Source organism: Podarcis tiliguerta (assembly GCF_965153285.1).
Source record: "Podarcis tiliguerta genome assembly, chromosome: 11".
NCBI classification, from domain to species: Eukaryota; Metazoa; Chordata; class Lepidosauria; order Squamata; family Lacertidae; genus Podarcis; species Podarcis tiliguerta.
Genome location: NC_139544.1, coordinates 14,291,944 through 14,318,805, shown reverse-complemented (window position 1 = coordinate 14,318,805; position 26,862 = coordinate 14,291,944). Strand labels below are relative to the sequence as shown.

At 42.3% G+C, this 26,862-nt stretch overlaps 1 protein-coding gene across 2 annotated transcripts in view; it reads left to right on the top strand.

The window, feature by feature from the left end:
• ADAMTS19 (ADAM metallopeptidase with thrombospondin type 1 motif 19) overlaps positions 1 to 26,862 on the top strand; it is a 124,717-nt gene that overhangs the window by 50,131 nt on the left and 47,724 nt on the right. For both annotated transcript variants that reach the window (XM_083403658.1, XM_083403657.1), the window contains exons 8-11: positions 11,747 to 11,852; positions 20,226 to 20,366; positions 22,167 to 22,317; positions 25,132 to 25,233. In XM_083403658.1, the coding sequence (XP_083259784.1) occupies positions 11,747 to 11,852; positions 20,226 to 20,366; positions 22,167 to 22,317; positions 25,132 to 25,233 (500 nt within the window). The remainder of the gene's footprint in view (positions 1 to 11,746; positions 11,853 to 20,225; positions 20,367 to 22,166; positions 22,318 to 25,131; positions 25,234 to 26,862) is intronic.

Here is a 26,862-nt window from a genome sequence, read left to right as displayed (position 1 = left end):
ATAGGGCAACTGAGATAGGACATTCCAGGAATTTTTAACATGTTGTAAATTGCGGTGCTAGCCAAAGAAAGTTAAAAGAAAAATGTTGAAGTAATGTCAAGAGAACAATTTACGGCTGTTTAAAGTTTACAAAAATTGAAGCATGGTATGCAATCTTATCCATATCACAGGAAGGAGTAAGCATTAATATTAACCTGAATGTACTCAAATGTTTCACTAAGAAGTTGTCTAAGTCTCTTTGATGTCATAAGTAGTTTGCACATCTAAATTTAAGTTAGGGAAGGCTTATACATATCTGTTTCCAAGAAAATCCCATTGAGAGCTAGGCAGTGATTAACTTCTCATTGGAACCAATAATCTTTAAAAGTGATTCAGTTTGCTTGGGTTGTGTCTATATTGTGCTAACCTCCTAGGCTGGTAGACCAATATATATCCATTTCACTTTCCCTCAGACAACCTATTATATAAGTTCCTAAACAGGCAATAGGTAAAGGTAAAGGTACCCCTGACCATTAGGTCCAGTCGTGGCTGACTCTGGGGTTGTGGCACTCATCTCACTTTACTGGCCGAGAGAGCCGGCGTACAGCTTCCGGGTCATGTGGCCAGCATGACTACGCCACTTCTGGTGAACCAGAGCAGCACACGGAAATGCCGTTTACCTTCCCGCTGGAGCGGTACCTATTTATCTACTTGCACTTTGAGGTGCTTTCGAACTGCTAGGTTGGCAGGAAAACAGGCAATAGTTTTCTCCAATTTAGGTACAATTGGAATGTACCTAAAATCTGGCCACATTGGCACATCATGGTATGCCAGAAACCATAGTCTATGTGCATGAGCATATTGCATCTGGTCTGATTCTTCCCATTTCTCCCTGCTTGTACTAGAAGGAAGCAAACCACGGGCTTTGCATTATGTCAGTACGATGTATTATTTGTTTTGCTTCCAACAAACCATGATCTGTCACCAAGACTTACTGATTATAGTTTGTTGGAGCAAAACAAACCACAGTTCCTGGTTTCGATGCAGCAGATTGGAACTGCACTATGAGGAAATAGCTCCCATGGCAATGTGTGTGTGTGCAAGGTAATGCTAATATCAGCTAATATTATACGAAAGTAGAAATGACATCATAGCAGAGCCTAGTCACAAAATAGAAGGATGAGATATTGTAAGAGAAAATACTGTATTTTTCTGTGTATAAGACAATGGTTTTTTTCCTAATTTTTTTGAGTAAAAAATGGGTGGGGGGTTGTCTTATACACCATTTTTGGTGGGGCAATCAACAACTTTGAGGGTGATCAACAACTCTTGTTTGTTGTTTAGTCATTTAGTCGTGTCCGACTCTTCGTGACCCCATGGACCAGAGCACGCCAGACACTCCTGATTTCCACTGCCTTCCGCCGTTTGGTCAAACTCATCTTAGTAGCTTTGAGAGCACTGTCCAACCATCTCATCCTCTGTCGTCCCCTTCTCCTTCTGCCCTCCATCTTTCCCAACACCAGGGTCTTTTCCAGAGAGTCTTCTCTTCTCATGAGGGGGCCAAAGTATTGGAGCCTCAGCTTCAGGATCTGTCCTTCCAGTGAGCACTCAGGGCTGATCTCCTTAAGAATGGATAGGTTTGATCTTCTTGCAGTCCATGGGACTCTCAAGAACTCTGGCAACCCAAGAATATTGATTTCTTAATTTTGGGTTAAAAGAAGTAGGGGTCATTTTATACACGGGGGCGTCATATACATGGAAAAATACGGTAGCTCCTATTAATATATCATTGTTTATGGTAGCCAAAGGTGTTATGTAGGTGAATTAATATAAGCAGAAAAACTTGAAGAACTGGAGACAATCATTCATGCAAAATGACCTGCCCACCCAAAAACATTGCTCTAAATTCATTCGCCAGTGAAACTATTTTGATGAGTGAATGACAAACATTTGATGCTGCGTTCCTGCTCTATTTACTCAGTAAACAATGGGACTTACTGCCAAGCAGACAGGTTGCACCCTCAGTGAATTTATTAGACTTGCCACTCATATCCTACTGCGTAGGACAGTTTATTTACAAGTCTTGGCTCTGGGAATTATAAAATAGGATGTTTTGCGCTGAACAAATTAAACATACTGGACTGGTGGTTAGACACATTTTCCCAGTGTTTTTATAGACTCAGATACATTGTTCCAATATGTGTAGTGAGGTGGGTAAAATAATTTTTTGTGTCTCACTCCATCTTTAGCCTGGCTTCATATAAGATGAAAAAATGGAAATACGCTCTTCAGACTCATGTATGAATTAAGAAGCAGCATGATATAAATTGTGAATTGCAGTATTTGTGACTGTCTCAGAGAGAAGACACACACAGAACCTGATTCTGGAGTTTATGTCCTAGTAAATTCCTGTCCTTCCCTTTTGTTTATTTATTTCTAAGATCTGACACCTCGCTAGCTGAGCACAGGTCTTCACGGTGAATACTGATAAGCAGCGGCTGCATTCTTAGCATGTTTTAATTTCTCTTCATAGTGGCTACTCTAGATGCTGAGCTAAACTCTCCCTTGATATGTGAGTGATGCTAAATACCATTATAAACCAGGGTGCAATGTCTGCAGCCATTCTATATTGCAAAACTCCCCTGTGCTGAGAAGAGCGCAAGCTTTTCAAAATCAGTTCCAATAAAACAAATACATCTATGTATTCAGAATAGTTTGTCCTTACTCAATAAAGGAGTCTTTGGCTTTTGTTACAGCTGCATCAAAGTCCATGTCATCATGGATGACATTGATAACGTGCACGTGATAATGTGCTTGTGATGTGTTCTTTGACTCAGCCCATCCCCTGGAAAAACTGTAGTCAAAGGAATTATATTTTCAGTAGTGGGAAAGCTGCAAAGAACAAACTGAGAGAACACAGAGCAATACTGGCACGTAAGCCAGTTCTAAAGCACGCTCTTAGAAGAGCAAATCAGTGTTCACAAAACAGTTGTGAGCTCTTTCCAGCTGGAGCCTTTAAGCACCACAAATGACCGTCGTTTGTGCTCCTCTCCTTTTTAAGTGAAATGGCCAAATTCCCTTTACTATTGCTCCAAAAACCTAACCGAGCGTGTGAGAGAATATGAATACATATTCCTGGATCTTATTAGAAGGATAGGCAATGGAAAAGGGCACAGACTGTCACTCTCAAAAACAAAACTGGCTATTATCTCTAGTTACCATGTGTCAGTGTAAGATAAATGTCAAGAGATGTCGTCTGCTTCCGCTCTTCAAGTGAGAGACTGATCCACTTTCCATCCGCAGAGAAGCACTTAAGAGACAGTGTGTCTTCTTCAGTTTGGCAAATTGCATACAATTTGAAAAATATTATGATGTCTTGAGTATGCCAGAAACGCACAAAGGGTGCTTCTTTTATGTGTGTGGCCAGAAAACAGTGGAAGAATGAACACCTCTCCTTTTCATATGTTGTTTTAAAAAGCTGTTCAGGATTGTTCACTAACTGGGAAGGGCCATAGCTCATTGAAAGAACAGCTGCTTTGCATGCAGAAGGTCTCAAGTTCAATCCATGGAATTTCCAGGTAGGGCTGTGAGACACTCCTTGTCCGAAGCCTTGGACAGCTTCTGCCAGTCAGTTTTGATAGTATTGAGCTAGATGGGGTGCTTGTTGGTCTGACTCAGCATAAGGCAGGTTCCTGTGGAAGACTAGACAGGAAGGCGTGTTTAGGCCCAGGCTAATTCCTAAAGGTGCTCTTCAGGGCTGGTCCTCAAGTGACAGATGAATCCTGGGAATGCAGGTTACAAATGAAAGTGTTGCATGTCACCATATCCAAGCTTCCAATAAGCTGAAATTGCCTATTTTTGTGTGAAAACAAGCACACTTTAGATGAGGTCCAGTTCCGAGGACCTTCACTGCCAGAAGTAAAGCTATAGGGAACCAGGCAGAGGGCCTTCTCGACAGTGGTGCCCAGCCTGTGGAACACCCTCCCATCAGATATCGAGGAGATAAAGAACTACACAACTTTTAGAAGAAATCTGAAGGGAGCCCTGTATCAGGAAGTTTTGTATGTTTGGTGTTTCCATTATGCTTAGTGTTTCCATTATGCTTCCATTATTCCATTAAACGTATCCCAGTACGTTTCCGAGCACAACTGAAAGTGTTGGTGCTGACCTTTAAAGCCCTAAATGGCCTTGGTCCAGTATATCTGAAGGAGCGTCTCCACCCCCATCGTTCTACTGAGGTCCAGCACCGAGGGCCTTCTGGCGGTTCCCTCACAGTGAGAAGCCAAGTTACAGGGAACCAGGCAGAGGGCCTTCTCGGTAGTAGCACCCTCCCTGTGGAATGCCCTCCCACCAGATGTCAAAGAGAACAACTACCAGACTTTTAGAAGGCAGCTGAAGGCAGCCCTGTTTAGGGAAGCTTTTAATGTTTGATGTATTACAGTATTTTAATATTTTGTTGGAAGCTGCCCAGAGTGGCTGGGGAAGCCCAGCCAGATGGGCGGGGTATAAATAATAAATTATTATTATTATTATTACTATTATTATTATTATGCTTTCATATTTGTTGCAAGCCGCCTAGAGTGGCTGGGGTGGCCCAGTCAGATGGGTGGGGTATAAATAATAAAAATTGTATTATTATTATTAATTGTAGCCCATATGTTTTGGAGACACTAAATGAAGAATGTTCCCCGGCGTTTTCAATTCACATTGGTTTTATTCACATCATTAAACAAAACATAAGAAGCTGCTGTAGATATTTAGACTGGGGCTGCCATCTAGAAGTTGCTAGAGTGAAAACCCAGCCAGCATAGCCAATCAATGGGGATTATGGGTGTTATAGTCCAGCAATATCTGGAAGGTATTTAGATACAAGTTTTTTTTTACTAGCCACATATGTTATATTAGGATAGAATAGCATTTTCAGTGGTGACACTTTGTGCAATTCTCTGCCAAACATAGTTAGATTGGCCTCTTCTCTAATGTTTTTTAGATAGACAATTGAGAGATTTTTATTCTGCTAAATTTTTAAGTGTGTTTTTTATCTTGCTAGGGATGGTTTCTTCTCTGATTTTTGCCTTGAGGACTGTGTTTTAGGGGCAGAAGATTGTGTCTATACATACATATATAACTTTGCCAGTGTAGTTTAATTCTCCCTCCGATTCCAGTGCTTGGCTGTTCTTCCTTGAGATTATTCTACATTAAAGTGTTGCGATTTTTATTTATAGGGATCTATATACTGCTTGATATTTCAAAGCTCTCTTATCTCTTCAATGCTGTATGTATGGTCACTGATACATCTTTTAAGTGACAAATGAGTCGTCAGTGGTCCCAGGCAGCAGTCTTGTACAGAGCACTTTCAAAAGTACCACATATTATTTACACTTTTTAAGCAACAACAGCGCAGAAAGCTTTTTATCTCTCCCTCCTTTCCTCTTTCACTAATGGGAAACACTTGATGTGCTGAAAGAAAATGAATATGAGTTTCTTAGAAATAGAGCTGCAAGTCAAAGTTAATTTCCCCCAAGTCGTGCTCCGAAGCATGCGTGTCTGAAAAACACTTGTATATAGTCAAAGAAAACAGAAACACATGAACATAATATAGATCATATTTGCTATTTCAGTGGCTTAACTTACTGCAAACAACTGAAGCCTTATGTTGCGCTCAACATAATAAAATTCACATTCAAAGACATTGTAAGAACACAAAAGATTATTTTTCTTGCAAAATAAATGTGATAAATTCTAGTAACCTTTGTAAGTACCACTTTTCAGTATTGATGCATGTAATTTTAAGGAGTGTGCATTTTACTTTAAACGTACCATATAATAGCCTTATATAGCTCAGTGGGAGGACTATGTACAGCACCTTGAGCTCCTTAGAGAAATCAATAAAATAAATCGAGTTTTTTTGGATGAATAAAAATGCTTTCAGACTTTGTGAAATCAACCTTTCTCTCAGTATGGATGTCATTAGCCTCAATTTAATGCCATCTAAAATTTTTGCCTATCAAATGACTGATTGGTTAGTCCTGAAGAACTTCCTGCAGTAACAGAGCAGCATGGGTTTTGGCATAAAAGTCTCACCTCTGCACTGTTGTGGGCCCAGGCTCAATGAGCCCAAGGTCACCAGGGCTGGGGCACGTGAAGCAGTAAAAATGATACGACAACATATTGCGATCAAAATGGCCACAACTTTATTAATTACAGATGTAAGCAGGCTTTTTTGGCATAGGTACTGGGCGGGTGGTGCTGTGGTCTAAACCACAGAGCCTAGGACTTGCCGAACAGAAGGTTGGCGGTTCGAATCCCCGCAATGGGGTGAGCTCCCATTGCTCGGTCCCTGTTCCTGCCAACCTAGCAGTTCGGAAGTACGTCAAAGTGCAAGTAGATAATTAGGTACCGCTCTGGCGGGAAGGTAAACAGCATTTCCGTGCGCTTCTCTGGTTCGCCAGAAGTGGCTTATTCATGCTGGCAACATGACCTGGAAGCTGTCTGCGGACAAACGCCGGCTCCCTCAGCCTATAGAGCGAGATGAGCGCCGCAACCCCAGAGTTGTCCGTGACTGGACTTAACAGTCAGGGGTCCCTTTACCTTTACTGCGTGTTTGTATCCTGCATCGGCCAGGGTCAATCCTGGGTTAAGGATCTTCCCATGAAACGTATCAAAAAGAGGAATCCCTCCAGGATGCCATTTGGGAAGTTCTGTGGCGTGGTCGACCCCGTCTGGTGATTCAGACAGGAACCTTCCTCCTGGCTCCTCCTCACATTTGTTTTAGGCTGGGCATGACCAAATTTGGCCCTCCAGCTGTTTTGGGACTATAGTTCCCATCACCCCTGACCACTGGTCCTGTTAGCTAGAGATGATGGGAGTTGTAGTCCCAAAACAGCTGGAGGGCCAAGTTTGGCCATGCCTGTTTTAGACTAAGGAACAAACCCAGTGCCTTTTTTCCACCAGCAAGTTGTGACAGTTGCTATGAGGTAGGCAAAAAACCAACCAACCCCAGACTAGCCCAATTTGTCTTCAGGCAAGTTCCTCCCTGCCCCCTAATATTATTATTATTTATTGAATTTATATACAACTGATTAATTCCACAGCAAGGTCATGCACATGCACTTAAATTTGAAGGTTTTTAGTAGATTTTGTCAGGAATGTGAAGCAATTTTTCACTTTAAAAACCCCCCGAAACTAAACATAACGTAGTATAAATGTAAGCACTGACAAAAAATAATAATTAGAGCATATACGCGAGGTAGTTCTCGGTCATTGTATTATCAGGCTATAATACATGGCCTGGTGACTTTTGATTATGAAAGTACTTTACAAACCTAAGTCACAGGCTTGGATATGATTCTACATTTATTCTTGTGATTAGATCCAATTCTCAGGTTTTGTTGCTTAGTGGTGAATTTTTTCTTTATGGATTAAAGTTGCAATCTTATGCATTCTGTTTGCTTTGGGAGTTACAATGGTACCTCGGTTCTCAAATGCCTTAGTACTCAAACAACGTGGAACCCAAATACTGCAAACCCAGAAGTAAGTGTTCCGGTTTGCGAACTTTTCTTGGAAGTCGAACGTGCTCCGTTTTGAGTGCCACACTTCTGTTCTGAGTGTTACACTGAGCTCTGTGTGTTTTTGCTATTTATTTTGTGTTTTTGTTTTTGCGACTGTGTGGAACCAAGTTCAGCTACTGATAGATAGATAGATAGATAGATAGATAGATAGATAGATTGTGTGACTGCAGTCCTTTTTTTTTTTGCTTTCATTTTAAGGATCAATGGTCTCGTTAGATAGTAAAATTCATGTTAAATTGCTGTTTTACGGGTTGTTTTAAAAAGTCTGGAACAGATTAATCCATTTTGCATTACTTTCTATGGGAAAGTGTGCCTTGGTTTGGGAATGCTTGGGTTTTGGAACAGACTTCTGGAACGGATTAAGTTTGAGAACCAAGGTACCACTGTACTTCTGAGTAAACTTGAATAAGATCCAGTTCATATCTTTAGCCAGCGGCTTAACCATTACAGAAGATCAGTTGTTCAGTTCCGAACCCCCATCATGGATTTAACCTTGAAACCATTCCAGCTGTGCTAATAAGCCACAGGAAGAAGTAGAGGACACACACACACAAACATCTTTCTCTTACCTAATGTTGGAATGACTAAGCAGGAGCAGCTGCTCAGCTGAAGCCAGTTTCTCTTTCTTAACACATGAAATTAATAACAAAGGACAAGACTTGAAACTAGTTCACAGCTGGTAGTTGACTGATTTACATTCAGTAGCTACTGTTTGATGTGGCTTTCGAGCACAAGGTCAGCTATGTTTAATAAGAAATGAAATAACAAAGAACACGGGTTTTATATGTTTTGCTTGCAACATGCTTCCAGGTAAGTCATATCTTCCAAAACAGTGAGTCAGGAAATTTTAAATATGAGAAACATCCCACAGATTTTATCTTAACTTGAAATGTTTGGCATCCAAGAATAAGTAGTGACCTTATGCAGTGGCAGAATGGAGAGTTTCTGGTCTACAGAAATATAAAGGTGAGTTCACTTGGTCAAAAATGAAAAGAAAAAAAACAGACACACAAAAATTCTAAACTAATGAAAAATATGGCTAAGATAGAAAATAAAATATGGGGATTTGCAGTCTCACTTTCCAAAGTAAATGCAACTTTATGTTATAGTGAAGGAACTGACGGCAAAAGTGCCCCTTGTCATTCTACGAGCGATCTTGCTGCTAAGAGATTATGGAAACCACAACAGAGCCTCAAAATATTGTGTATTGGACGGCTGTGCTTTAAGTATAGATTTTTTGTAATGGTGTGTGTTTAGCTGATCATTTATATGTTTGTATATATCAATTTTTAGATTTTTAAAAAAGTGTTTTGTGCATTATGAATTTCTAAAACATGTTCTGAGTGTCTTGTTAGCCACCTCTGGCATTTTATAAGAAAAGGTCAGGTGTAAAGTGGTTTGAATCAGCAGGTAATCTTCAGCCGTCCAGATGTTGTTGAGTTGCAGTCCCAGGTCCCCTAACACTCTTTTGAACAAGCAAACAGCCTTACATCTCGGACGGGAATAGTTTTGAGATATATATCTCATTAGTGTAGCCTAAGCCCAAAGGGAAACTTTCCAAAGTAAAATTGATTTTCCCTCTGTATTGCTAGGAACTTTTTTTTAAAAAAATGTTTTCACTGAGAACACTGCTTAGTAAGTTTCCTATTGTATTGCCTCCAGTATACCTCAACAGGGTGGTGCTGTGATCTAAACCACAGAGCCTAGGGCTTGCCGATCGGAAGGTCGGCAGTTCGAATCCCCACGACGGGGTGAGCTCCCGTTGTTCGGTCCCAGCTCCTGCCCACCTAGCAGTTCAAAAGCATGTCAAGTGCAAGTAGATAAATAGGTACTGCTCCGGCGGGAAGGTAAACAGCGTTTCCATGCACTGCTCTGGTTCACCAGAAGTAGCTTAGTCATGCTGGCCACATGACACGGCAGCTGTCTGCGGACAAACACCAGCCCCCTTGGCCTATAGAGTGAGATGAGTGCGCAACCCCAGAGTTGTCCACTACTGGACCTAATGGTCAGGGGTACCTTTATCTTTAGATAAATAGGTACCACTCTGGCGGGAAGGTAAACGGCGCTTCCATGCGCTGGTCTGGTTTCGGTGTTCTGCTGCGCCAGAAGCGGCTTAGTCATGCTGGCCACATGACCCGGAAAAACTGTCTGCGGACAAACGTCGGCTCCCTTGGCCTGTAAATTGAGAAGAGCGTGCAACCCCAGAGTCATCTGCAACTGGACCTAACAGTCAGGGGTACCTTTACCTCAAGCCTCTACAAGAAGACACGATCATTGTTAAATGCTCCGAAATAAAAATCACAAACGTAAATAAGTGTATATGTGGGGTTTTTTTTGGGGGGGGGGGGGTTTGCTCAGTATATCATCTAACCATACTCCGGGCTACTGTGCTTGAGGCAAAACAATGGAGGCATTGTAGCAGAGGTTCCTCTGTGCGCTGACAGACATACTAAAACATTTGGACCATGTTAAGAATTGTTTTTCCTGCTCATTTTAAATGAGGTGCTAACTTGGGAGACCTTTGCCCCTCTTTCTCCAGCTTCCTACTCAGTGTTGTTGTGATACACATGATGTAAAAAAAACCCAAAAAACTAAAAACGCTGAGCACAGCCAAGGAATCCTCCTTTCTCCCAAACTTTTAATACTGCTAATAATTTTGTTGCAACCAGAATGTGGCCGGCTTGTGTAGCAGATTGCTTTTTCAGAAGAAGAAAAAACCCCTTAAGCTCAGTCCAGCTGAAACACTTTAGAAACTGAGCAATTTGGTTCTTACCTTATGGAAGCATTAGAGATGTATGTGTGTGTCTTGCAACCCCCTACTTTTTGTCTAATTTAGCTTCGCAGTGGATGACAGAAAGTTATACTGAGGAGATATTGGTTCATTCAGCTATGAAGCTGAGTCATTTTTCACCTGCCACTAATCTCACTGTAATTTACCTATCAGGTTGCTATAAAGCAGGCATGGACAAACTCAGCCCTCCAGGTGTTATGGGACTACAATTCCCATCATCTCTGACCACTGGTCCTGTTAGCTAGGGATGATGGGAGTTGTAGGCCAACAACATCTGGAGGGCCAAGTTTGGCCATGCCTGCTATAAAGGGTTGCTTCTTTGTGTGCTTCCTCAAGAGGTCCGGAGGGTGGCAACACGAGAACGGGGCCTTCTCTGCAGTGGCTCCCCATCTATGGAACACTCTCCCCAGGGAGGTTTGACTGGCACCTTTAGGCACCAGGCAAAAATGTTCCTTTTTAACCAGGCCTTTGGTTGATTTGATTGACATCCTATGCCCTTTTAAAATGTGTTTTTTTTGGGGGGGTGGTTATTGGGTGGTTGTTATTTTGATTCTATATTTTGTGGTTTTATATTTTGATTTTGTTCTGTGCACCGCCCTGAGACCTCCGGGTATATAAATAAAATAATATAAAATATAACATAATAAAGATTGGGTGGTCATAGGCAAAACTATACAGTGGTACCTCAGGTTACATATTCTACACGTTACATACGCTTCAGGTTACACACTCCGCTAACCCATAAATAGTGCTTCAGGTTAATAACTTTGCTTCAGGATGAGAACAGAAATCGGGCTCCGGCGGCGCGGCAGCAAGAGGAGGCCCCATTAGCTAAAGTGGTGCTCCAGGTTAAGAACAGTTTCAGGTTAAGTACGGACCTCTGGAACGAATTAAGTACTTAACCTGAGGTACCACTGTACTGTACAGGCTTTTTTGAGCTCCTTAGGGGAAGACCTCTGCGGTGGCTTCTGGTTATGAAATGATATCCCCATAGAGGATAATAATAATAATAATAATAATAATAATAATAATAATAATAATAATAATAATTTCTACCCCTCCCATCTGGCTGGGTTTCCCCAGCCACTTTGGGTGGCTTTCAACAAAACATTAAAAACAGAATAAAAGTCCAAACATTAAAAACTTCCCTACTTTATGTCATCTGGGTACTTTTGAGTGGGAAAAATCAGATCCTTCTTCAATACATCAGGTCATTCATTACACACATTACAGCTGTCCTTTTGTAGCATGTTGCCTTTTGTAAAAGTCATGTTGACAGCAGGTTTGCAGGTTTGCAACATACAGGAAAACAATATTGTTCTTATATAGCACGTGTGCACCAAAACACTGTAAGTGAATAAATGTAAGAAGTGTAGTGATTACCTGTGATCCTTGTGTTTTCTAGGTATAGCGTATCTGAATGGCATGTGCAGCGAAAAGCGGAAATGTATTATTGCAGAGGATAATGGCTTGAATCTCGCATTTACTATTGCCCATGAAATGGGTCACAAGTAAGTAGATAAAACAAGCATGATTCAACTTTATGTTGGCATTCCAAGTTAAACACTGTTAGTAGTCTGAAAAGGGAGATTTGGTATTCATGTGTACATTTAAATAAATAAACCCTTCTTACCTATATTTGAAACCTCCGGGTATAGGGCAGTATATAAATTCAATTATTATTATTATTATTATTATTAATAATACCATGGCTGATTTTCTTTTGATATATATATATTTTTAAAAAATCTAATTATTATAGAATTGTAGGGTTGGCAGAGACCCCTAGGGTCATCTAGTCCTTCTGCAATGCAGGAACCTTAACTAGATCATAGATGACAGATGGCCACCCAACCTCTGCTTAATAACCCTGAAGGAAGGAGAATCCACTACATGTGAAAGTACTTGGCTGGTGTTGGATATATTCAATAAACAGTTTTGAGATGATTTGGGATGAACAACTAGAATTAAAGTAGTAAATAAATGGAAGGCAAATGAAATTTCAGTTGACATCTGATTTGGGAATGTTTGAAGTATTTAGCTGCTGGTTATTAGAGCAAAAAGAGCAATAAATTTTATTGTAAAACAAAGCATATTTTTGAATTTCTGGAACTGGAAGCTACACTTAATATGTTTTCTAGGCATACATGAAATTTCCAAACCCACATGCACCAAATTTAGGGGAACAAAAGGGGATACTCACATTGGTTCATCTAGTGCAGGCATGGCCAAACTTGTGTTTTGGGACTACAGTTCCTATCATCCCTGATCATCATCCTGTTAGATAGGGATGATGGGAGTTGTAGTCCCAAAACAGCTGGAGGGCCAAGTTTGATCATGCCTGATTTAGTGGATTGCCAGGAAAGGTGCTTAACCCCTTAGCCAAAGATTTTCATATACAAATGCCTCCTTAGCATTCTCCACCCAACTCCTGTTCTTGTTGTCAAATAATCTTTTAAGGCATTGGTTTTAAATGGCATTCTGTAGAACCTTGCGATACTACAACAGGCTTTCGAAGAAGATTGCTCTGGTGAAAACCACACCGGCTTCTCTTGGTTATAGACCAAAACACAGAGAAAAGTTGCCCTGCAGGAAGTTATCTTGGTCCTGTCCTGGCTGGAAGGGACAGAAAGTACAAGATGTCTCTGTGTATGTGTGTGAGTGAATGTGGGGCCAATCAATGAAGGCTTCTCAGAGGGTTTGTCTGATCCTGACTGTTTCTTTTGTCTGAGATTCTGCATGTGTGCATTCTGCAGCCAACATCCACCCTTTGCTCTGTGGATAGTTGCAGCTGATGACACTTGTATAGTCAGCAAGCATGCAGTTGTATGGTATTGGCTATGGCACCCCAACATCTTCATAGCCATTAATGGGGAGATTTCTCTACACCTACTAGACAGGGTGTCAAATGTGGCTTGCGAAACCATTTGTTTTAGAAAAATGCCAACCGGCCGATGTCACTCTGACGATTCTACATTGTCTGCCCATTTCCCTGCTTGTGATCAGCATCCTGGAAACACAAAGCATGCCAATGGCATTTCTTTCAGTCGATCATTGTTGTGTGTCAAAGCCCCCAAGCCACCCCCAGGAGAATAAAGACCCAAGGACACAGAATTTTAGGTTAATGTCAATGGGCAAATTTAGGCCACAACTTTATTGCTTACAGAATGTGAGCGGTATTGGCTTAGGCATTGGCACCAACAGACTATATCTGACTCCCTGCCCACCTTGCAGGAAGTCTGGTAAGGGTAAACCACCAGTAGGGGGAGCCCTGCCAATGTGGATCGACTCAAGCATCCCCTGGGTTCCCGATGGGGTCGTGGCATTGCTCTAGTCCATGGGCAGGCAAGCTAAGGCCCGGGGGCCTGATCCAGTCCAATCGCCTTCCAAATCCGGCCTGTGGATGGTCCGGGAGTCAGTGTGTTTTGACATGAGTCGAATGTGTCCTTTCATTTAAAATGCATCTCTGGCTTATTTGTGGGGCCTGCCTGGTGTTTTTACATGAGTAGAATGTGTGCTTTTATTTAAAATGCATCTCTGGATTGGACGCGGGTGGCGCTGTGGGTTAAACCACAGAGCCTAGAACTTGCTGATCAGAAGGTCGGTGGTTCAAATCCCCGTGACAGGGTGAGCTCCCGTTGCTCGGTCCCTGCTCCTGCCAACCTAGCAGTTCGAAAGCATGTCAAAGTGCAAGTAGATAAATAGGTACCGCTCCGGCGGGAAGGTAAATGGCGTTTCCGTGCGCTGCTCTGGTTCGCCAGAAGCGGCTTAGTCATGCTGGCCACATGACCCGGAAGCTGTACGCCGACTCCCTCGGCCAATAAAGTGAGATGAGCGCCGCAACCCCAGAATCGGTCACAACTGGACCTAATAGTCAGGGGTCCCTTTACCTTTTTATCTTTGGATTATTTGTGGGGCATAGGAATTCATTCTTTTTTTTTTCAAAATATAGTCCGGCCCCCCACAAGGTCTGAGGGGCAGTGGACCGGCCCCCTGCTGAAAAAAATTGCTGACCCTCCGCAGGCTTCGGATGAGATCCACACCCCCAGATTCCTTTAATGGAATACCTTTGAGCATGGAGGGGCAGCTGATGGCCGCCCCTCCCCTCCCCCCTACAAGGCTATTCCAATGCCTAACCGCCAAACCTTACAAAGTTGTGACAATTGCTACGAGGCAGGCAAAAACATCCCCAGCAAACACACAACACATTCTTTCTTTCAGATACTGCTGTGTGCTCTGCCTTTCCACTGTCCCCAGAAGTCTTGTTATTATACTAACTTTGGGGCAGGCAGGGGATCGCGTTAGCTTTACAGCCGTTATTGCCCAAGTATTTTGAGAGCAGTGTTACAGAACCGAAAGCGGAGCACCAGCAAATAAAACAGAGCAATAAGGCGACAGGCCAGCCAAACCGCAATGCACCCAACAACACTAAAAGTGTACATTGGATATGGATAAGCGGTAACGCTCCAGATTTATAGATTTATTTTTATTCACAGATATCCTGCGCAAGTGAACACCAACTTTCCTCAAGCTTAGGAAAGATATTTGAGATGAAAATTTAGTATCCAAGAGAGAATTAGAAGAGAAGTAGGGCAAAGATGGAAAAGAGATTAATAAGAGGAATCTTCTTGCTATTGCAATTCAGCTTTAAAACCTGATAAGAGATTTCCCCCTAATATGTTTGCTTATTCATACACTGTCCTTCATCTGAGAGTCACAGGTCCCAAGGGCAGAGCTCCTCTCTGCTAGATAGCCTGCTTCTGCTGCCAACAGATTGCAGGATTGCACCCCAAAGCAATGAATTGTTTATCTAAAGACCTGAATTGCTTCAATAGCCAAGAACAGAAAAGCATCTACAGTTGGATGTTCTTACAGATACCTTCTTTTTCGGCCATAGCTCGTAGCTGAGTAAGATTGCCTTCCATGAATATTGTCTTAACGGTGTGTCCGTAAGTGACTGCAAAGGCCAATTCTGGATACTCATGCCATCGGAATAGAGCCTTACTGCGAAGATTGTGCATTGATCAGTGTACACTGATCTCCACACACAGAATAAATTCATGCACAAGAGTCTTCCAAAAACCCATCCAGAATTGACAGATACCTGGAGTTCAACTCTGTGCATGTCTACTCAGATAACAGTCCCACTGTGTTCATGTGAGATACAGATTGCTCCGTTGATTGTGGCAGCCTCAATGACAACAACATTTATGCGCGACATCCTGTTTGGCCAGGAATGGAACAATAAGAGCCCTTAGTTATACTGTTAGTTAGCTGTTTGGGATCCGATGAAAATTCCAAACTGGTTTTTAAAGTCATCCTTACAGAGAGTGCATTGCAATCGTCAATCCATGAGATTACTGAGGCATAAATATTGGCCCAGGTGTTAAAAACCAAAACACACCAAGGTGTAAATGGTAGAAAAATGTACCCTTAGCTATTGCAGACGCAACCTAGCCATTCAGGAACATTGCTAGATCCCAACAGCACACTCACCTGGTACACCCGATTCTACAAGGGATCGTAATCCCCATCTAGAATCAAGTGTTCTGAAATAAAAAAACCCAGAATGAAAGCACATTGTAAATACATATAACACAGACAATTACCTCTTGGATTATGTAAATGGGGGCCGCAAACTCCTTACTTGTACAGTTTCTGCATAAACTTTTAGTGAGTCATATAGGCCTCTCCAGTCAGCCACAAATATTCACACATTAGATTCTGACAAATGACACAATGACATACAAGACGACTGGGATTCACTAGTATTTTCCACTTTCATTGACCTTTTGAACAGATGTTTTTAACTTTGGGGTAGTTTAAGTCTTCTCTGTTAAACAACTAGGTTGCTGCTTATAATAAGATTCTGGCTCTTCAGCTTCTGCTTTCCTTTCTGTTCAATTTAATTGGTACTTTTTGCAAGCAATATTATTTGGGAGTAAATAGGTCTTCTATAGCTACACGACAAGGTTTCTGTGTTTTGGAATCTGTGTGAAAGTGCAGACTATTCTTATGCATGTCTGCCCAAAATAAACCCCCATTGAGTTCGATGGACCTGATTCACAGGCCTGTATGTGTAAAATGTTGGTCTTAATTTTTGCTTTGGTGATGATCCACTTTAGTGAGGGCAAACCGTATTGGAAAGGCAAGCAGCAATCCAACAGTTGTCATCAATATCATACCATGATTTATTCACACACAAATGTTCTACTATTACACATGTGGGAATCACCGTCTTAAGTTTGTCAGGAAGAACTCTTACGACAATTCGTAAAAACGCTTGCTTACAAATGTGGATTAAAGTTCCTTTTTTGGCACCACCATGCAATGGCTTTTGTTTCCACTATCACTCCCTAGGAAACCCTCAGAGCCCCAGAATGCTTCCTTACTCCATTTTGAATCCAAGAAGTATAGTTACTTTTTAAATGTACACAGTTATTATTATGGTTGATGTTGTTAAATGAAAACTTGCCCCTTGTCATCTGGCAGCGTGGCTTGATTGAAGTTACAGTGGTACCTCAGGTTACATACGCTTCAGGTTACATACGCTTCAGGTTACAGACTCCGCTAACCCAGAAATAGTGCTTCAGGTTAAGAACTTTGCTTCAGGATGAGAACAGAAATCGGGCTCCGGTGGCACAGCAGCAGCAGGAGGCCCCATTATCTAAAGTGGTCTTCAGGTTAAGAACAGTTTCAGGTTAAGTATGGACTTCCAGAATGAATTACGTACAGTGGTACCTCTAGATATGAACGGGATCCGTTCCGGAACCCTGTTCGCATCTAGAGGTAAACGTAACTAGCGACAGCGCGTCTCCACACACACACGCCGGTTTTTGTCGCTTCTGCGCATGCGTGTGACGTCATTTTGAGCGTCTGCGTATGCACAAGCGCCAAAACCCAGAGGTAACGCGCTCCGTTACTTCCGGGTTGCTGAGGAGTGCAACTCGAACGCGCTCAACTCGAAGCACATTTAACTCGAGGTATGACTGTACTTAACCTGAGGTACCACTGCAGTAGGGATAGAGCATGGGTAGGCAACTAAGGCCCGGGAGCCAGATCCGGCCCGATTGCCTTCTAAATCCGGCCTGCAGATGGTCTGGGAATCAGCGTGTTTTTACATGAGTAGAATGTGTCCTTTTATTTAAAGTGCATCTCTGGGTTATTTGTGGGACATAGGAATTCATTCATTTCCCTCCCCCCAAAATATAGTCCGGCCCCCCACAAGCTCTGAGGGACAGTGGACCGGCCCCCTGCTGAAAAATTTTGCTGACCCCTGAGATAGAGAATACAGTGGCGCCCCGCAAGACGAAATTAATTCGTTCTGCGAGTTTTTTCGTCTTGCGAAGCACCAATGTGTATTGACAGTTTCCCATAGGAATGCATTGGCGGTTTTTTTAAAGAAGGCGCAAGACGTTTCGTCTTGCAAAGCAAGCCCATAGGGAAATCCGTCTTGCGAAGCAACTCAGAAAACGGAAAACTCTTTCGTCTTGTGAGTTTTTCGTCTTCCGAGGCATTCGTCTTGCAGGGCACCACTGTACTGTAGTATCTGCTGGGAGTAATGAAACAGACTTTGAAAAACACACAGACAACAAACAAGCAAAACTTAGGCTACAGTCTCGATGCAACCAGTCATTAATATGCCTGTGTCATCACAGAAATACTGGATTTGTTGTGCAAGATTTTGTTCGGCTTTAGTTTTGGCTGGATTATTGGCTGACAGGAGTGTGTTAGTTGGGCTGTCAGTTCAGGATGTTTTAACGTAAGGATGCCTGGCAAGAAAAGCTCTTTGACAGATGGAAACTGGTTTGCTCTGCAGGAGGGAAAGTGCAGAATTCACATACTTTGGATCTGGGCCAGACGGCTACAATTGTTGGTGTGAGGTGGAGGAGAGAGAGAGAGAGAGAGGGATTTGCATTACGTTGTAGTCTTAGTAGCTACGATGCTTCCTTAAAATTAGTTTATCTGATTTGTGCAACTTGAGAAACCCAGAACGTACAATCATTATATGCAGCCTTAGCTGTGCTGTTGATCTAGTTGGTTTTTCAACCCCACATCTCTCCAGTCTTCCTTCTTTCCCTCCACCTTCTTTCTTCCCTCCATCAAACAGTTATAAGGAGTCAGCCTTCAGAAGCGGTATTTCTGAATTTTTTCAAGCTTTGAAATGGTGAATATTGGGATGGGTAGACAGTCATTTATTTAATAAGATGGAGTGGGGAGCAAATAACATATATTTTGTCCATGCTTCCCTGCGGAAAAGATGCTTGTTAGAGTCATTGGGCATTAAATGCGTTGCAAAAGAGGGAATTCTTGTTAATTTGTTGTTCTTATTTTTATTATGTATTTTGTAGTTTTTAAATTGCCATTTTATGTTGTGAACCGCCCTGAGATCTATGGATATATACAAATTTAATAAAATAAATAAATAATTCATTTCACTTCTATATCACTTTCATTTAAAAAAAATAAAAATCTGAAAGTGGTTTACAACCTACGTTAAAATGTCAAATCCAGAACAAAACATTGCAAAAGAAAGTCAGATATAAATTATACATTCAAAACAACATAACTAACAAGAAACTAAAATATTTCTTAAACATTTAAAAATAAAACATTACAATTTAGGTCACTGCAGAATGCAGATTTAACACAACCAAGTTAGAAATAAATACCTTATTTCAAAAGAAAACATTACTAGAGGAAATCAAATATAAAATGCATATTTAAAACAGCGTAACTGGCAAGAGAATCAAATATTATTGTAAACATAGAACATATATCTGGTGCTGTTGCTGCCAATCCTGCCAATGGTGGTTCATGGAGGGCGAACCTCAGGCTTGATTACCTTGGTTTGCACTAAGACACAGCCAGGATGGTCTTGGCCCTCCTCAGCAGCCTCAGTTTTTGTAGCTGGAGTCAGTCAGGTGGGGAAAGGCTTGCAAGGCAGGGAGCAACATTAGCAGGTCTGAAATTTACTCAGTTCTCAAAATTTAAGCAGCCTAACTTCTGAGCAGACCTGCAACCAACAGTCTTGTTGAGCTTGCTTCATGAAGGCTGAAGTCCTGTTCAATTTAGTGAGCTTCCTATGAGGATTTCAGTCTTTAACGAGCAGCAAGTTTCATTAAACTTGGTGGGACAAACTTTTGAGTCAGATGTACTAAACTGCTGAATAACTTTGAACAACTACAACGTGTTGCGTGTCGAGGTCCCCAGGGCCACCCCAATAACTCACACATCACACAGAATTTTACAAGTTGTGACGATTTGCTACGCAGTAGGCAAAACCAAATGCCCCCAGCCAATCAGCCAGATGGACAAAATTCCTACCAGGCCCCCGCTCCAAAGCAGACGACCCCATGACAGGCATAGCAAGGTCAAAGCGAACAACCCTATTCTAGGGAGGGAGGGACGGGCAATCCGATGCACGGTCGAAAAGAGGAAGCTCTAGCCTCGTGCAAGAAGTTTTAGCATTTCTGGCTGTCAATCAACAAATGGTAACATTAACTTCTTCCCAACAACAAGGGAAGCCCCAATCACATCAGTGGCCAACGATCAATTAGCCCTCCCCCAACTTTGGAGTGTCCTGGAGGCCCCCACCGCAACACGTGCTCTCCGTGAAGGAGAACACACTTTGCCACCAGTGTGTGTGTGTGTGTGTGTGTGTGAGAGAGAGAGAGAGAGAGAGAGAGAGATTAAATATGGATTATAGGTAAATATATTTGGTCAAATCGGTTTTTAAAGAGAAATATGAATATCGCTTCCTGGGAAGAATGTCTATTTTGAAAGGGAGGAGGAAACTACTGCCTTTCTGTGAGCAGTTTAAAAACTATTTATATATTTCCCTCTTAAAATAAGCTCTACTTTCAATGCTTTCACATTTTTAGCATGGGAATAAATCATGACAATGACCACCCATCTTGTGCAGATGGTCTCCATATCATGTCTGGAGAGTGGATCAAAGGGCAGAATCTTGGAGATGTTTCGTGGTCCCGGTGCAGCAGGGAAGATCTGGAAAGATTTCTCAGGTAATTCATTCAAGAAGTGGAATTGCTTAATGTCAGCTTTTACATCTATTCATTTATTTTCTTTGATGGCTATAAATTTCAGACATGCCAAGTTTTCAGCACCCTGTAGCAGCTTCTGTATCAGGTTCAAAAGGTACTGTTGAACAGTTTTGAAAGTGTGGTATCTCAGCTTTCAGTATTACTGGAGTTATCCAGCAAGAGAACATGAGAGCTAATTGAAGGAAGAGGGTAGAAATACTTTTTAAAGGTTTATTCAGCTATGTTCAAAGCAAGAGGAAGAACAAGCAGGTAGGAGGTCCCTTGTGTGGAGAAGATGGAGGAGTGCTGTTGGGTGACAGAGAGAAGGCGGAACTGCTCAACACCTACTTTTCAGAGGTTGGATGTGTTGGGAAACTGTGTACGTGCAGCTACTCACACAGAGTCAATTAAGGTTTGGCAGACAGCCAGAAGGCATTCTGAAGGAGTAAGTCTGCCTGGTGATAACAGAGACATGGAGACTGCTCCCTGATTGGTCAAGCTCTCTCAAGGGAGTGATAATTAATGGCCTACTAACTGGAATGTGTTAGTTCAGTATTTCAGTGTTCAGAGTTCTGTGTCAGTGTAGGAGTTGAGAGTTGTGAGTCGTGTCAGAGTCTATCCTGTCTGTTGCCAAATCGCCAATTGCTTCCGTGGATTCTGCGTGTACTCTGCTAGTCTGGCTAAGGTCCTGCAACTAGTCAGAAAGTTGCGAAACACCAAATAGGTTTTACCAATAGGATGGACACTTGTCGTGTATGATGTGGTTGAGATTTCAGGGCGTTGGACTAAATGACCCTAGGAGTCCCTTCCAACTCTACAATTCTATGATTCTTTGTATTTTACAATAAAGGTTCTTATATTCAAGATGGGACGCGGGTGGCACTGATCCTCTTGGGCTTGTGAATCAGAAGGTTGGTGGTTCGAATCCCTGCAACAGGGTGAGATCCCGTTGCTCTGTCCCAGCTCCTGCCAACCTAGCAGTTCAAAAGCCCACCAGTGCAAGTAGATAAATAGATACCACTGCGGTGGGAAGGTAAACGGCGTTTCCATGCACTCTGGCTTCCGTCATGGTGTCCCATTGCGCCAGAAGCAGTTTAGTCATGCTGGCCACATGACCCGGAAAGCTGTTTGTGGACAAATGCTGGCTCTCTCAACCTGAAAGCGAGATGAGCGCCGCAACCCCATAGTCGCCTTTGACTGGACTTAACCGTCCAGGGGTCCTTTACCTTATGTTCAAAGACACTTCTGTTCAAAATGGGGCAGAGCAATTGCATTCAATGTTCATTTTTGGAATATTAGAGAGCAAGCTATTGGTCTAATCCAGCAAAGAAGGCCCACAAAATACTGTTCATGAATTCTCTGGCAGGCGTCTGGATCCAACAATGAGGTCTGCCCATGTGTTGGGTTGGATTAGGGACTGTGTGCAAAAAAAATAGGAATTAAATGCAGATGTGCACCTGGCTTAATTTATGTATCTTTACAAGGGAAATTTCTTCCATTAGATTTTGTTTGTTTCATTTTTATCCCCCCCCCCATTTATATTGAATAACTGGTTAATTTGAAACAATATGTGAATTATGCAAGTTCATGGTCATAATTTGTTAGTTCAACCTTTACACTAATTTAAAACCTTAGCGTTTCACTAAATGAAACAGAATGGTTCTCTAAGCGTTCCCTTTAAGATGCATAATTCCTTCTTTGTAGTGTGTGCATGTTTTATGTCAGTACAATAAGCAGCCTCTATTACTATTCACCAACTTCTAAACCTCTTTATACTGCCAGGTCAAAGGCCAGTAACTGTTTGCTACAGACAAACCCCCAGAGCCTTAACTCTGTGATTATTCCTTCAAAACTGCCAGGGATGACATACACTGCAGATGAACAGTGTCAAATTCTCTTTGGACCAACGGCCTCTTTCTGCCAAGAAATGCAGGTAACAATTATGACACATTTTAATTTATCCACTAGCTATTACATCCATTCTTTGGCTTTTTGTGTTCCATAACAACGAGGGGTTGAAAAATAAGAAATATAGAGTGGTTCCAAAATGTTTGCTCTTACTAGCTACCCAAAGCTACCTTAAATTGTTCCCATCCTCCCTTGCATTTTTCAGTTTATAAAGGTCAGGTGTTTTGTGGCAAGAAGATTGCTGTGTATTCCTAAGGTGAAGCAGATTTGACCCTTTCCTTCACCCCCTTCCCAGTTCTGCTGTTTTTAGAAAAACAAGGCTGCTGTAACTGAGCTAGAATTTCTGTCACTGAGGAGAAAAATTCCTGGTTTTTGGATAAGACCCAGAGTCAGATTGTAGAGGAAATATATTAAGAGTTTTATCTAATATCACAGCTGATTTTACAGGCAACGTCAGGCCAGAAGGATAAAGCTAGAAGGATCAAAATACACAGAAAGAGCAATTATCTCTAGCAGTTATCTCTGAATATAAACCTAGCTGCATATATTGCTTAAGATATACAGAAGCAGTGAGTATATTCCTGGCTGGCCGGCCCCAAAAACATCTGGGGGGGCAAACGGTAACCCACACAAAAGTTTGCCCTTCAGCCATTCTCCGGGCTGCAGTTACCTCAAAGTTTGAAATCAGTGAAGAAATAGATTTCAGTTGATTTTTGTCAGGGAGAGTGAATGAGGCCAGCCTAGTTCCTGATTTGGTCCATGGGGTCACGAAGAGTCGAACACGACTAAACAACAAGCTTGGCTCATGTTCAAGCCAATTAAGTGTGATCCATGAGGACCTCATCCATCTCTAGCTCTTAAGCCTAAACTTGTATTTCCAGGAGCCAGAATGCTAGCTAATTACCATAACCATGCCTGAATCCTTGGCATGAGTGGGATTAGGATGGCGGAAGATGGAAAGAGAAACCAATGCATTTTAAAAATTTACATGAGCTAATTGGGAATTCCTTCCTCATTTTGAATTGTGATCTACAGCATCCATGACTTGAGTGCACTGGAAACAGATTTTATTCTGTGACCAAAGCATAGTTTTTATTTATATCCATGCTTGGCAGAGTTTGATCACATTCTGTTTATTGCCTTTAAAAGCAGCCACTTTCTCGTGAAATAGACAAAGCACTTTTGCCCAGGCAGACACATTATATTCATTATTCTGTGAACTGCCCTGGGACCCCTGGGTATAGGGCAGTATATAAATTCCAAGAAGAAGAAGACGTGGGTGGCGCTGTGGGTTAAACCACAGAGCCTAGGGCTTGCCGTTCAGAAGGTCAGCACTTTGAATCCCCGCAATGGGGTGAGCTCCTGTTGCTCGGTCCCAGCTCCTGCCAACCTAGCAGTTCGAAAGCATGTCAAAGTGCAAGTAGATAAATAGGTACCGCTCCGGCAGGAAGGTAAACGGCGTTTCCGTGCGCTGCTCTGGTTCGCCAGATGCGGTTTGGTTATGCTGGCCACATGACTCGGAAAAACTGTCTGCGGACAAACATCAGCTCCCTTGGCCAATAAAGCAAGATGAATGCTGCAACCCCAGAGTCGTCTGCGACTGGACCTAATGGTAGGGGTCCCTTTACATCATCATCATCATCATCATCATCATCATCAATGTGACCCATGAGAGCAGCAAAATAACCAGACTGCACAATGGTGATGGGATAAAATCAGGCCAGATTTTTATTGACATCAGCAGGCAGGGCAAGGGTTGGCATGGCATTGGATCCCAGGATGAGTTCATCATTCCACAAGCCCCATGTTGATGGAATGGATCTGCTGGGTTTGAATAGCTCCAAACCTGTACAATGAGAATTAGCTAGTGTTGAACCTTGCCGTTGTGCAAGCCAAGCAAGCAATGTCTCACTGGGGGACCAGGTGTAGATTACAACCAGGCAGACACCGAACCCACGCTTGGGTTTGCCGTAGGCAATGCTCCCCTCAGGCTCCTTTTGGGGAGCCCCCTATACTATGCTGATCCTATCCAGGGCCATTTCCACCCTCATACAAACAGTGTTGTTCCGCCTAACAAAGGAAAGTGGTAATTTCACTGAGGGAAAGGTGAAAAAAAACAACCCCAACCAAGTGCCAATCGGGTTGAGAGAGAAAAATTCCTTTCCGGCCCTGTCAACCAGCAACCCCAAATTGCTCAGTGAAAGCTCTAACCCGAGGGTGGGAGGGCAGGAGCTCTAGGGGAAGCAGCCAAATATAGGCACCCCCTCCCCTCTTCAGCAAGGGCTCATGGGACAGCTTTTCCCCATGAGCCCATCACATGGAGAGGATACCGGGCAAAACCTTGCCTAGTATTTTGCTGCAATCTATGGGCCACAGCAAGGGACACAGGTGGTGCTGTGGGTTAAACCACTGAGCATAGGACTTGCTGATCAGAAAGTCGGCGGTTCGAATCCCTGCGACGGGGTGAGCTCCCATTGCTCGGTCCCTGCTCCTGCCAGCCTAGCAGTTCGAAAGCACGTCAAAGTGCAAGTAGATAAATAGGTACCGCTCCAGCGGGAAGGTAAACGGCGTTTCCGTGCACTGCTCTGGTTTGCCAGAAGTGGCTTAGTCATGCTGGTCACCTGACCCGGAAGCTGTACGCCAGCTCCCTCAGCCAATAAAGCGAGATGAGCGCTGCAACCCCAGAGTCAGCTACGACTGGACCTAATGGTCAGGGGTCCCTTTACCTTTACCTTTATGCACCACAGCACCTCTGGGCAAAGGCGTCCTGTGCTTATTGGCCACGGAACGGGACTTAAATACTAACTTTTACATTCTTTGTGTCTGTTTTCCTCCCCAGCATGTTATTTGCACTGGATTATGGTGCAAGGTGGAAGGGGAGAAGGAATGCAAAACTAAGCTGGACCCACCAATGGATGGAACAGATTGTGACACTGGAAAGGTACATTGCAACCTTACTCTAAGGAAGTCACATTTGTGTATCGGCTGTTTGGTTGGTTGTTTTGCAGTTTTTTTCTTGACCTTAATTCTGGAGTATAAAACCCGCCAATTGGATTCTGAAGCAAAAAAAAAAAAGCATGCTTTCTTTGCTTTTAAATGGCGTGTGCATATGGCAGAGTGGGCATCATCTTTGAAGAGAATTTCATTTCTGTATAGATAGTGACTGTTTAAATAGTACTTTCCAACGGCAGGTTTGAAAGGTGCTTGAATTAATCTGGAGCCCAGTTAATTGGGTCGACCTTTGGCTGATTAAAAAGTTTTTAAGTTTCATTTTCTCTAACAAATCGATTGATTTAACTATTGAAGCCATCACTGAAATACAATGGGACTCTGGTATCTTTCCCAGTAATTCTTTGGCCCATGATGAAATGCGTAAGATGAGAACTTCAGGATAACACATTTATTAGGCTGTAAGAAATAGGTTGTCTTTTTCCCCCTGTGCATGCAATGTATTACTCTTTCTGTATTCCTGACCCAATTTCAAGTGTGTATTATGCATGGCAATTTCATACAACTATATTTTATAATAGAATAAAAATACTTCTTTATGGTCACGCTGCAGGATAAAAACTGGCACCTCGTTTTCTCATTCCATTATGAAGCACATCCAGTACTTGAAACTGAGATCCCTTTTTCAGAAGGAAAATGCAACTGAATGAAATAAATAGTATTGTGCGAAATCCAAAACTATTAAAATCAATGGGAAAGTTGTTGGTCACATTTCTCTGACAAACCGGTTCCCTTATTTCTGGATTACTGTAATCAGTCAAGTTGCTTCTACTCCCAAAGCCTCACCCCAGAATATTATAAATCCTCGTAACGCATCTGTCTGATGGATTTTGCACTTGTATGTCTTTTTAATACAAAGATGTTTAAAAACTTATGTTACCAAATGCATCTCAAGTGCCTATTAAGAATTCCCAAAGCACCGTATTATTCGTCCGGAATTATTGTCCTGGTTTATTATAACAGTAGCATAAAAATAACTCTTTAATGGGAAATATTCATGAGTCTTGCACAAGCTGTGCATGCTTTTGACTATGTGCAGTCATAAAGTGGAGAAAATCCATATATATTTTCAGTGGGAACGAAAGGTCAGGCAGGCACATAGATTTAAATTGAAGCAGGTGCAAGTAAGGTGTCTGCTTTGTCTCTGTGCTTGTCCAAGCTGGAGTGACTGAGATTGCTAAGTATACATACTTGGGTCAGTGTAACCCCTACTCCAGGGCAATATGCCTGGTTTCTGCCCAAACTCAGTTTCTTTGCAGAGGCTTAAAATGGCTGCTGTTTGGTAGCTAGACAAGTTGACAGGGCCCAATGGCAAAGGAAGCCTTCCTGGCAGCACCAGAGCCAACGGGAAGGTGTGTTCCTGTCATGCGATGGGTCCAAGTCACAAGTCAAGCTGTTTACATGCATTACGTCATTCCTTTCTAAAATGTTGCATTTCTAAATACAGTATTTTAGATTGTGCTTCTGGAAAATATTTGTGTACATTATTTTCACAAATATACACATTTCTGTGTGCACTTTCCCACTACTATGAACCCTTTGTATGCATATATTTTTGGGG